Source organism: Monodelphis domestica, chromosome 1 (genome assembly GCF_027887165.1).
Source record: "Monodelphis domestica isolate mMonDom1 chromosome 1, mMonDom1.pri, whole genome shotgun sequence".
NCBI classification, from domain to species: Eukaryota; Metazoa; Chordata; class Mammalia; order Didelphimorphia; family Didelphidae; genus Monodelphis; species Monodelphis domestica.
This window is the reverse complement of record NC_077227.1, coordinates 516,941,846-516,954,420: the sequence shown is the minus strand read 5'-3', so window position 1 is coordinate 516,954,420 and position 12,575 is coordinate 516,941,846. Positions and strand designations below refer to the sequence as shown.

Genomic DNA, 12,575 nt, shown 5'->3' with positions numbered 1-12,575 from the left:
CTAATTTCTATGCATTATTCTAACATGACCTCAGGTGAATTCCTGCCTTTACTTTATTCCATCATCTTGGCTCTGCCTTTTTAAAGCACTCCTTCCTCTTGAAATTATTTTGTATTACTTTGTATGCAGTTGGAAATAATTATGTACATATATAAGGGCACACCACATATATGTTCTTGCATGTTGTATTCCTCCATTAAAATGTAGGCGCTTTGAGGGCAAGTTCTGATGTTGGTGCTTTTGTGTCTTGAAATCTACAGTACCTAGCACATTACCCTGAATATAGTAGCTTAAAATATTTGTTGAATTTAATTCTTGTAGAATTCTGTTGTGTCTTCCTTAAGTCTCAGACCAATAAGTAAACCATCCCATTTTTCTTCTCCCACGTGAATCATGGGAATCAAGACTTGGAGTTAGCAGAATGGGTTTTGGGAGGGTTGGTTGGGTTAGAGACTCAAAGCTATCATCGGGGTCTCCTTTACAGTTTGGGTCATGGGCTAAGGTTGATGGAAGTGGGCCTTCAATCCTGCCTGCTTCTGCATAAGATCTGGGTCTCTCTAGGGCCCAGAGCTCCCACTTTGCTACCCCTAATCTACTTCCAAGGATGGGGTAACTTGTCCTTGAGGTTCGATAACTCCACTGTAGGGGGTGATGATGCTAGGGTGAGGAAGACCTTAGTACTTTTCCTCTCCAGACACTACCCATCCCTTACTGGACTCCTGGGTAATTAGTTCTTGTTCTATATATGTAGGAAAGAAAGGGGAAGGAGAAGGAAAGCCAACCGGAGAGGGAGAGTGGAGGGCGGGGCGTAAGAGAGAGTGAAGGAAGGCGAGAGCCCTGGGCGGGAGCGGAGGCGGGGCTGGTCTACACGTCCCAGCTGCAGCGGCAGAGCCTGTGCGCTGCAGAACCCAGTCCGCGGACTCAGTCTGGAGGGTCACATCCTGCTGCAGAGAGCGCTGGAGCGTGGCATCTCGGCATTCCGCTCCGCACCGGGGAGCAGAGCCAGCATCAGGACGCGCAGGGAAGGGAAGACGCTAACGAACAAGGGAGAGAGCAGAGTCCTCTGAGAGCCAGCCGGACCAAAGCCCAGCTTACTGAGACAAGGGTTCTGCATCACTCCCTTAGCTCCACAGACCGGGCCCTGCACCGCCTTCCTTGCCGGGCCTGGGCTGGCATGGGGTAGGGAAGGCGTCGTGGAGCTGAGAGATGGGCCGCTCCCTCGGCACAGAGCGGCCCCTTAGGCTCAAAGCGGCCTGACCGTCGGAGACACTGGGGCCCAGCAGGTGGGTGTGGGCAGGGCAGAGGCGTGTCCAGAGGTTTCGCTGGTGGAGCTGCTGTGTGGGCGTGGGCGGAACTCACCTGGGGACACTCCGAGGTTGGGGTGGGGATTGCCTCGGGGAGCCGGTAGGAAGGTGATCGGGTCCTGTCGGGAGCATTGGCTGCAGATGCCGGCAGTCTTTAATGCCCCCGTCTCCTGACACCTGCAGGAGCCCCTAAACTGGCTAGATTGAACAGATGATGACCCAGTGTTCCAGAATGGACTCTGTGGGGGCAATGGCTTCACTGATTCCACTGACCCCATATCTGAGCCCTACAGTCCTACTGCTGGTCAGCTGTGACCTGGGGTTTGTCCGAGCAGGTAAGTTGAGTGAGGATGGGAGAGGTCAACTAGCACCTACTTTGTAGGTTTAGTCATATTCACTTGTCTTTTCCTTGTACAGACCGACCTCCTTCCCCTGTGAATGTGACTATCACTCAGCTCAAAGCCAATTCTGCCACCGTGTCCTGGGATGTTCCAGAGGGCAACATTGTCATTGGCTACGCCATCTCCCAGCAAGTATGAATCAGCCCTCTGGCCCCTCCTTCAGATTCCCTGCATCCCCCTCAGGCTCTCCTCAAGTTGGGGAAATGCTGGAGTGGATATCTCTCATACCAGACCTCCTTTAAGGAGCACTCCTACACTTCCCCTTATTTACTTCTCATTCCCCCAGAGGAGGCGGTATATGACTGCCCCCAGAGGGGAATATTTTAACTGGGGCCAGGATGTCCTGTGTTCAGGATCCTATGTTCTACCACTCTTTTCTGCCACCAGAGACAGAATGGACCTGGACAGCGGGTGATCCGAGAGGTGAACACCACTACTCGAGCCTGTGCCCTTTGGGGCTTGGCTGAAGACAGTGATTACACCATACAGGTTAGGAGCATTGGTCTTCGGGGGGAAAGCCCCCCTGGGCCTCGGGTCCACTTTCGAACTCTCAAGGGCTCCGACAGACTGCCCTCAAACAGTTCAAGTCCAGGTAAGAGCGTGACCTGACTCTATAACCCTCTGTACTTAAGTTCCTCTGACCCTTACCTACCTAGCCTTGGAAACAGCCACTCACTGACCTAAGGCAAGTAACTATCCTAGACAAATAGAAAGAAGGGTTATTGAATTAGTTATGCTATCAATATGTCTGAGAGAAGGCAGGCTGGTAGGGAGGAAAAAAAGGAAGGGCTGGTAATTTGGAAGAGTGCTTTTTACAAGGCTGACCTCTAGTCTACAAGGCTTTCACTCTGAGCATCAGCCTATCTTTTAGTCCCACTTCAACTCTGATGCTTTGATTCCCAATTTCACAAATCAGCCATCCTTGGGGAGAGAATGACCTACAATTTGAGCTCAATGACTATGAATCTCTCTCTCTAATTTCCAGTAGTTCCTTCCTTAAGTGCCTTTTTAAATAAAGCTTCCTAGCTGCTTCCTTGGTGATTCTTTAGGCCTTGTGTGTCCTCCTCAGGTGACATCACTGTTAAGGGTCTGGATGGCGAACGAACTCTGCAGACAGGGGAAGTGGTCATCATCGTGGTGGTGTTGATCATGTGGGCAGGTGAGCATGAGGTTTGGAAAGAAAAGGGTCAAGATCGAGTGGGGATTACTTAGAGTGGGCTGGGGAATAAGGAGATAAGGGGCAGTAAGATGGAAGGAGGTGAGTAGCACTGAGAGACGGGGATATAGTAATTACTCCAACTTCTAGAGCACTTTGAGATTTTCAAAGCATTTCCCTCAAAACAAACCCATGGGGTAGGTAGCAAGAATAATATTGACACCATTTTACAGATGAAGAGAGTTGAAGTCACTTATCCAAGGTCACAAGCAAGGAAAAAGGAGTGGGGGTTGGTGCATTTGGGGAGGGTGGAAAGAAATCCGGAAATAACCTGAAGCCAGAGAGGGGAAGTTGCTGAAAGTCTATTGAAAAATATCAAAGGAATACGACTTTGTAAGAGGGAGGCAAAAATGAAAAGATCAGACCTGAGATTTTATAGAAATAGCTTGAGTGAGTATATATGTGTGTATGTATGTGTTTGCTCTTTGAGGATGGATGAAAGGATCAAAACTTGGTATTATGGATAAAAGCAAAATATCTTGATGTCATTTTAGCTGTGATCGGACTATTCTGCCGTCAGTATGACATCATCAAGGATAACGACTCCAACAATCCCAAGGAGAAGGGAAAGGGGCCAGAGCAGAGCCCTCAAGGTCGGCCAATGGGGGCCAGACAGGTGATGTGGGAGTTTGGAACTGAAGAAGGGTGGAAACAGAGTCCTCCTCAAGTAGCCAGCAAGACCTGGATGGGGAAAGGGGAAGCCAGAAACAACAGAGAGAGAATAGAATGGCTTGGAAGAGTGGGAGGGAAGTAGGTACATGGAGTAGGAAAATAGAGAAAAGGAACTATACCCTTTAAGATTCTTAAATGAGCTCAAAGCCTCAAAGCATAATTTTCCATTACAGAAAAAGTCACCATCCATTAACACCATTGATGTCTGAAAGAAATGGAACCAAAAGAGAGAGATGGACCAAGAATGGTGATAAAGACTCAGATGGTCTTCTACCTAAGAGAGAAGGATCCTACCCCCTTCCTTACAGCTGAACCAGAGGGGATAATTAGCATTCCTGCACACTCAAACCTGCCTCCTATCCCCCTTTCTCACTGTAAGCAGGGTCATGAGTTCCTGGTAGGGAAAGTTTCCTTAGACTTGGAGAATGAGTGAAAAGTGAGAGAAGTCCCTAATGTTTCAGGTCTTGAGAGGAGCAATTTGTCTAACCTTATCCCATGAAGCCCAAGAAAGCAAATGACCTACTTCACCTGCATCAGGACAGTCAACATCTTTAGCTGCCTCCAACCCCAGCCTCTGTCCCCAGGACTCAAATGAGGGTCTTTCTGTGAGCTTTGGGCAGGGGGGAGGGACTGTTGGAGCCCAGGGACCAGACACCACGCTGCACTAATCTAATGTCTTCCATGAAGCCTGAGGAGCTTCATTGCCTCATCAGGCAGCCTCCAAGAGCTGCTGGTGATCACACACCCTTGGGCATTTTTACAATAAAAGGTTCTTTGGAACAAAGTAATTTTCCTATGTGACTTTGGAATTTCCCCACCTTCTTTCTCTGCTTCTTCTATACGATATCCTAACACAAGCCTGCCCCAGGTTTCCTAAATCAAATGTTCTATTTCTTTATCCACAGTTGGAAAAGGGTGGGGAGAATATAGGAGGAATGGGTGTAGGGAGTCCCTAGCTCCAGTTGTTTTCAATTCAAGCATTTATTGAGCTCTTTGGGCTTGGTAGTCGGTTAGATGCTAGAGATACAGAGTCAATGCCAAAAATATGAGAAGAAACAATGTGCCCACAGAAGTATATACAGGATAAAAATATGATTTGTGGGGGTTGAGGTAGGGCACTAGCAAAGTTGGGGAGGTGGGGAGGGTCAGGATAGGTTTCATGTAAAGGTAATGAAAGGACTTTAAACTGAGCCTAGAAGGAAGCTAGTGATTCTAATAAGCAAAGATTAGGAAAGAGTATGTTCCAGGCACAGGGACTCAGTAATAGAATGCCCTGTATAGGGAATAGCAAGCAGGTCATTTTTGCTGGAAACAAAGAGTGCATGAGAGGACCTCAAAAGGTAGACAGAAGCCAAATTGTGAACATAGGAGTTTTTATTTTATCCTAGAGGCAATAAGAAGCGATCAGATTTTTCCTGCTTGAGTGTGGGAGGGGTATAGTCAGACCTGTTTTGGGAATTTCAGTTTGAAGGGGACCCCTTAGGATTGCTGTTGCAATAGTTCCAAAGGGAGATGGATGAGAGCCTGAATGAATGCTAGGACTGTGGGAGAGAATGGCATTGATGCAAAAGATATTATAAAAGTCAAATCAACAAAACTTGCCTATTAATTGGATATATGAAAAGTAGAGGATGGTTGGGGTTGAGAATCTGGGTGATTAGAAAGATTTGCCTTCCACAGAAATGTTATTAGGAAGAGAGGTAGAAGAATGAGATCTGTTTACAATATGTTGAGCTGAGATGCCAGTGGGACATTCAGTTGGAAAGATTCAATAGGTGATGCACAAATGGAATTTGGGAAAAGCCCAAGTTTTGTTGATTATGATCAAAACAGAGTAGTTATAACACATCAATTTAACATTATTTTTAAAAATTTCATCCCTACTATGTGACAAAATTGGAACTGCCCCTGCCCTCAAAGTTGCCTTTAGTCTACCGGAGGAATATAAGCAGGACAGAAAATACGGATTCAAACTATCAATATCTTTTATATCTTCCATGCCCATATTTTAAATCAGTACTAACCACTTTTGTCATACAAGAACAGATCTGAGTAAGGCAATGTTGTTTAGTCTTTCCTATTGTCAAGACTCTGCTCATCTCTCTAGTGAAACTGGGCCTATCCCAGAATCTGTTTATCCCCATCTAAACACTTGCCTGCTTGTCTCTACCAGGACTCAGGCAACGACAATTTCTGCATGAGGTCTGTACAAGAGTTAGTGGTCAAATGTTCAAGACTCATTAATAACAAAAAGCTCAAACAGAGCTGTGTTCAGACTGCGTCCTAAATAAGGTCCTGGAAGAAGAACTGAAGTGAGACATTATTTTTCCTCAGTAAAACAATATGACCCTACCCAGTTTCCTGTGAAATTATGACTGTGTCCTATACCCTCCTTGTTTCTTTCTGTGAAGATGAGAGAAATTCTGGATGGCTGTTCTACTAGCAAACTAACTCAGAAGCTGAAAGCCTCTACTCAGAGAATTTCTGACTCTCCTGGCCTCATTTTCTTCCTTTAGAATACTCAGAGCCTTCTGATTCACAGATGTGACTTTTGTGAACACCTCCCCCAATTTCAGTCGGTGACTCTGGATAAGAAATAAGAATTCCAGAACACAGACAGTAAGGTGTATATTGTGGAAAGGGCATAGCTAATAGATTCAGGGTTGGAAGTGACCTCAGAAAGCATGTAGTGGGGGGGGGGGGCAGCTGGGTGGCTCAGTAGATTGAGAGCAGGGCCTAGAGAGGGGAGGTCCTAGGTTCAGATCTGGCCTCAGACACTTCCTAGCTGTGTGACCCTGAGCAAGTCACTCAGCCCCCATTGCCTAGCCCTTACCACTCTTCTGCCTTGGAACCAATATCTTTGGTTCCAAGATGGAAGGTAAAGGAGAAGAAGGAGGAGGAGAAGGAGAAGCAGCAGCAGCAGCAGCCATGTAGTCCAATCCCTTCATTTTACAATAAGGGAATTGAGACCCAAGGTTAAGTGACTTACCCATGATGGTCACACAGGTAGCAAGCTTCAGAGATAAATGATAAATCAAGGTCCTGTGATTGGATCCAGTGCTTTTTGCACATCTCCCTTCTATGGGGCCCTAACATGCTAAAACTAAGCAGATTTTTAAAAGAACTAGAAAAAGAAATAGAGAACAGGTATTACAATCTTCTGAATATAAAGAGGTAAAATGAGATAAGCTAAGTATTAAATTAGCAACTAGATGAAATATAAAAAAGGAAGAGGGGTGAGAAACACTGCTTTAAAAAAGTTTGATTTTGCTCCCTGTATAGCAAGTCATTTTATCTTCCAGAGTCTCAGCTACCTTATTTCTAAAAGATGAATCAATATCTAAGGGCCTTTCCAGCCTTTATTCCATGATCATGAGGCAAGTGTCTATCTCCCCTACTCAGTCTGAGACAAGGCTCCTTCTTTAAGTTCTATGGTCTTAGGAATCACCTAGGTCAAGCCTCTACAATTACAAACTAGGAAAACTGAAGTCTAGAGAGGTAACCAGCTGGATTTTGACTGGAGGGCCCAGGTTCAAATCCCAGCTCTGCCACTTAAGTACCTATATGACTTTTGAGCCAGATATAAACTCTCAGAGCTTAGTTTCCCCAGTTTTAAATGAGGACTTTTTCTAGATCACCTCTGACCCTGTTCTTCTAACTTTAAATCTGAGTCTCCCACTTGCCTAAGATAGCAAGTAGCAGAGCTGGGCAGAGAAAGATGGAATGGAAAGAACAATGATAAACTTATAGTCAGCACAAGACCCAAGTCTGAATCCTGACTCTGGCACTTACCACTACTGTGACTTGAGCAAGTTACCTCAACTGTAAAGTGAAGGCAGTTGGAAGAGATGACCTCTGAGGTCCCTTCCATATTTAGGGACCTGAACAAGGTCACACAAGTAACTAGTGGCAGAGTTGGGATTTGAACGCAAGTCTTCTAAATTAAAACCCAGTGCTCTTTTTACTGTAACCTGGTCCCTGAAAATTTTTACTCTGTACTCTGAGGGTCATTGCCTTCTTCCCCCTTTCACCACAACCTGTGACCTCCAACTGGCCCTGACCCTATTAAAGAGGCCTCTGAGCAATGGCTCAGACGTGCAATTGGGGGTGTGAATGCAGATATCTTTGGTCTGGGCTCAGGCTCAGGAATTGCTCTAAACTGGGAATCTGGGTTTGTTCCAGTGGATGAGAACATACTCTTTACCCAAAAGCTTCCCAGAGCCAGTTTCTCTCCTCCCCCTTATTCCTTCTCTCCCCTCCTCCTCCTTCTAACCCCTCTTCTCTCCTCCTTGTTCCCCTCCTCCCTCTCCAAGCCCTTCTTATTCTTCTCCTCCCCTTCCCTCATCCCTTTCTCCTCCTTCCCCTCTTCTATCTCGCTTCCTCCCCTCCTCCTTTTTCCCCAAGCCCTTTTTATTATTCCCCTCCCCTCTCTCCCCCCGCCCCTCTAAGCCCCTAGTGCGCTTGCGCCTTCGCTATTTCCGCGCGCTGGACTGACGTAAGCATCGCGCAGCCGTGTTAGATGCTGAGCTTGCTGTGAGGACTGGTTGCCCGGGTAACAGCCGGAGTTGTCGCTGAAGGTGCGGGAGTGTGTAGTGGTCGGTCGCCATGCAGTTGAAGCACTTGAGGACCCTGCTGAGCCCTCAGGTGAGCCGCCAGGGGTCCCTCCGCCTCCCGCCGCCCCCTCTGATGTTACTCTAGGCTCGGTTGCCAGTGGGGACGGCGCGGAAACCTTGAAGGACGAGTGTCTGGGGATCCCTACGGGGCCTCTCTCCCTCCTTCCCTCCCCGCCGGTCGCGGGTGGGCGAAGGCGCCAGAGCAGCACCGACTCTGGTTCCTGCCAGGAACACACCATAACAATCCTGGCAACGAGAGCTGGAGATAAAGAGTAGATCATCTAGTCCAACTGCGAGGTTTGACAGAAGTGACCTGCCCAAGGTCACACGGATTAGTGACTGATGGAAACAGAATTTGGATTCTGGTCCACCGACTCCAGACCCGGGGTTCTTTTCACTACACCATCGATCTGATTGTTTAATTTAATTTCAGTTCCAAATTTGTGATCCTGTGATGATAGAAATAATAGTTAAAGTTTTAAGGTTGCAAAGTGCTTTACATCATAATGTTAACTTGTTTGATACTCAAAACAACCATCCTGTGAAATAGGTGTAATTGTTATCCTCAATTTACAAATGAAGAAACTGAGACTGAGAAAGGTGACATAACAATGATAACAATTATAATGACAACTAGCATTTATATGGATTTGAACCTAGGTTTTCCTGATTCCAGCCCTATTATTCTGCCCAGTAGATCTTAGAAACTGGTTGAGAATACAAAGGATTTTTTATCCAAGGAGAAACAGCATAGGTAGATCTGGGGGTGACATGTAGCTACCTTCAAGTACATGAAAGAGATGGATCTTGGAATGGTGGGTGGAACTTGCTAAGTGGAAAATCAAGGCTTGATATTAGCCTTGCAAACTAATTAGGACCATCTAAAATTATAGACTACCTGGTAGGGCGGCTAGGTAGCACAGTAGATAGAGGGCCAGATCTTGAGTCAGGAGGACCTGGGTTCAAATTTGGCCTCAAACTCTTCATAGTTGTGTGACCCTGGGCAAGTCACTTAACCCCAGTTGCCTAGCCCCTGCTACTCTTGTATCTTAGAAATGAACCAAGACAGAAATTAAAGATTATTAAAACAAACACAAAAAAGTATGTACCCTCTTTGAGTAGGTGGTTATTAGGTCCCTTTGAACTATTTCTGTGATTCTATTATAGCTGAGTCCAGGGCAGTGCCTTAGAGCCCCTTTATTAAGCCCAACAAAAGCAAGAACTGGGGGGCTGATGGTGGCATTCTTAATATTGTGACTGTGAGACTGGTTATAGCTTGTTGCTCTGGATAGTCTCAGTAAGATTTTTTTTGAAAGTATGACTATAGGGTAAAGAATATAGGAAAGTAACCAATGGTGTAGCCCAGCTTAAGGAATTCGAATTACAAAGGATGATTCTGACCTCAGTTAAGGGAATCCTTAGTGGCAGAACTGCATAGGGCTAGTGGTGGGTGGGTAAGGCAGATATTTTAATATATCCCTGGTCTTGAGGTATTCCTTCCACTATGATAGAGGCAAGGAGATAGCTAAATGGATATAGTGCTAGACCTGGAATCAGGCAGACCTAAGTTCAAATCCAGCCTCAGACATTAGCCATGTGACCCTGGGCAAGTTACTTGACCCTGTTTGCCTCAATTTCCTCATCTGTAAAATGAGCTGGAGAAGGAAATGGCAAACCACTTTAGTATCTGCCAAGAAAACCCCAAATGGGGTCACAGTCAGATATGACTGAACAACAACAATTCTTAGCATCACAAATTTGAGAGTTGGAAGGGAACTCAACCAACCTGTAGTCCAACTCATGCCAAAGGAATCTCCACTGGAATGTACTTGACCTGTGGTTATCTAGCCTCTATATGAAGAGCTCCAAGATGCCCCTTAGAGGCAACTCAATTTACTTCGAGATGGCTCACGTAGTTAGGAAGGTTTTGCTCATATCAAACCTAAATTGGTTTTTTTACCACTTCTACCTACTACTCCTGTATCTGCCCTCTAGGATCTATTATAATAGTCTAATACCTCAATACCTCTTTTACAGGATGGATTTTTAAATATTTGAAGATAGCTATCATGTACCCATTCTCAAAGCAAAACTTGTCTAGTGTCTTCAATCAATTCTCATATGTCATAGACTTAAGGTCCTTTAAGTCCCAGTTGTCCTCCTCCACTCTTATCAATGCCCTTTTTAAACTATGAGGCCTAGAATTGGACACAACATTCCAAATGAGGATTTAGGGACTATTACCTTCTCATTCCTTGAGATTAGCTCTCTCTTTATGCAGCTCATTATTTTTTTTTAACCTTCACCTTCTGCCTTAGAATTGATACTAAGCATCAGGTCCAAGACAGAAAAGTGGTAAGGGGTAGGCAGTTGGGGCTATGACTTACCTAGGGTCATATTGCTAGGAAGTGTCTGAGGGAAAATTTGAACCCAGGACCTCCCAACTCCAGGCCCAATTCTTTATACTCCATGAGCCCTTTTTGTGATGAAGCCTTATTTCTGGTTCTTTATATTTACTGCATCCCTTTCTAGATGCTTACTGTTTCATTGGAGAATTTTACCAGGAGTCAAAATCAACCTCACTGGCTATAGTTTGTAGACTCTTCAATTGTTCTGTTAGTTTAAAAGCATTTATTGAATACTTATGTATCAGGTACTATGCTAAGAATATAAAGAAATATAAAAACATAATTCTTGTCCTCAAGGACCTGACATTCTCATGGGGGAAGTAGCGTGTACATAACTCTGTACCTACAAGATATAATCAATATAAATAGAATGTAATCAATGCATTTGGCAGGGTAAAGGGGGTTTGTACTAGGCAAGGCCCTTTGCAGAATATAGGATTTAGGATGGGATGAACCTTGAGTGAAGCCAGGGAAGTCAGGAGACAAGAGATGAAAAAGGGAGATTGTTTGTTCCAGGTATGAGAGACAACCAGTGAAAAGACAAAGAGAGTTGGGAGGCAGTGTTGTGTGTGAGGAATAAAAAATAGCAAAAAGATAATTTTATATTTGATCCTGAGGCAATAGAGAGCCACTGCAGACTAGGAGGGGTGGCATAGTCAGATCATCACTGAAAATCCATTTGCCAGCTAAGGGGAGGATAGATTGAAGTAGGGAAGAGGCATGAGGCTGGGCAATCAGTGGAAAGGCAATTGCAATGGTCCAGGGAAGAGGTTATGAAAGCCTGGACACAGGTGGCAGCTGTGAGTGGAAGAAGGAATTCTATGGAGATATTTTGACTAACAAGATTTTCAAAGTATGGAGATATTGTAAAGATATTTTTTAGAAACAAAAGACTTGACAGCAGATTGAATATGCCAGAGCTGAATATGACACCAAATTTATTAACCTGGATGAGTGGGAGGATGAATGTCCTTGACAGTAATAGGAAAGCTGAGAAGAAAGGGTTTTGGAAGAATGATTAGAGTTCTGTTTTCGACATGATGAATTTGAAATGTGTGTGTGGTATATTGCTGTGTCCAAAAGGTAAGTCATCCACCTGAATAATTGAGTCTATAGGAGCTAATAAGATTTCCTAACGAGTTAATATAGAGTCAGTATAGAAGAGGTAGAAATGAGGGACCAGACAAAGCCTTACAGGAAATACTTGTGGGATATTGAGGAAGAAATTGAGGAAGAGCCAACAAAGAAGCCTAAGACAGAGCAGCCAGGCAGGTAGAAGAAGAGTCAGAAGAGAGCAGTGTCACCAAAAAAAACAAAACAAAACAAACAAACAAACAACAACAAAAAAAACCGGAAAGACTGGAGTATCCAAGAGAAGGTAAAGGACAGTGTCAAAGATTTAACTTACATCAATAGGTCTAGTTTAAAAAAGGGGGAGGCACCAATATGTTGACATAAAATAATCTGAACACAGACTGTAGTATAAAAATGAGAAGACCCTATAAAAAGATATCAAAGAGTCCACAAGCATTTAGTAAACACCTACTGTAAGCTAGATACTGTACTTATTGCTGAGACTACAAATTCAAAAGTGGGATGCTCCCTACCTTCAAATAACTTATGTAGTCCTTAGAGGGTATGTGCTCATAAATAAATAAATACAAGATATACTGAAAATAAATACAAAATTATTTAGTTCATCTTATATGTTCCTGTTTCATATTTTCTTATGCTTTAGTTTATATAAGCTTGAATATTATTTCTCAGTGGAAGCTAAAATTTACTTTTTAAAATTTGCCTTTTCCCTCAACAGGATGGGGCTGCAAAAGTGACCTGCATGGCTTGGTCTCAGAACAATGCCAAATTTGCTGTCTGTACGGTAGACCGTGTGGTATTGTTGTATGATGAGCATGGGGAACGAAGAGATAAATTCTCCACCAAACCAGCTGACATGAAGGTGA

At 44.5% G+C, this 12,575-nt stretch overlaps 2 protein-coding genes across 3 annotated transcripts in view; both read left to right on the top strand.

The window, feature by feature from the left end:
- The first annotated feature begins 400 nt into the window (after positions 1-400).
- On the top strand, positions 401-4,377 carry FNDC4 (fibronectin type III domain containing 4). Of its 2 annotated transcripts, none has more exons than XM_056813200.1 (7): positions 401-1,283; positions 1,488-1,639; positions 1,722-1,837; positions 2,093-2,297; positions 2,775-2,864; positions 3,416-3,537; positions 3,767-4,377. In XM_056813200.1, exons 2-7 carry the CDS (start codon positions 1,516-1,518, stop codon positions 3,800-3,802), a joined length of 693 nt encoding a protein of 230 aa, XP_056669178.1. In that variant the 5' UTR covers positions 401-1,283; positions 1,488-1,515; the 3' UTR covers positions 3,803-4,377. The 2 variants fall into 2 exon arrangements, with proteins under 2 accessions (XP_056669178.1, XP_056669179.1); XM_056813201.1 differs by having other exon boundaries at positions 649-1,283; positions 3,416-3,514.
- A 3,692-nt stretch (positions 4,378-8,069) lies between these two features.
- IFT172 (intraflagellar transport 172) overlaps positions 8,070-12,575 on the top strand; it is a 42,263-nt gene continuing 37,757 nt past the window's right edge. The window contains exons 1-2 of the mRNA XM_001371181.4: positions 8,070-8,237; positions 12,428-12,571. Of these exons, the coding sequence (XP_001371218.1) occupies positions 8,199-8,237; positions 12,428-12,571 (183 nt within the window). The 5' untranslated portion in view covers positions 8,070-8,198. The remainder of the gene's footprint in view (positions 8,238-12,427; positions 12,572-12,575) is intronic.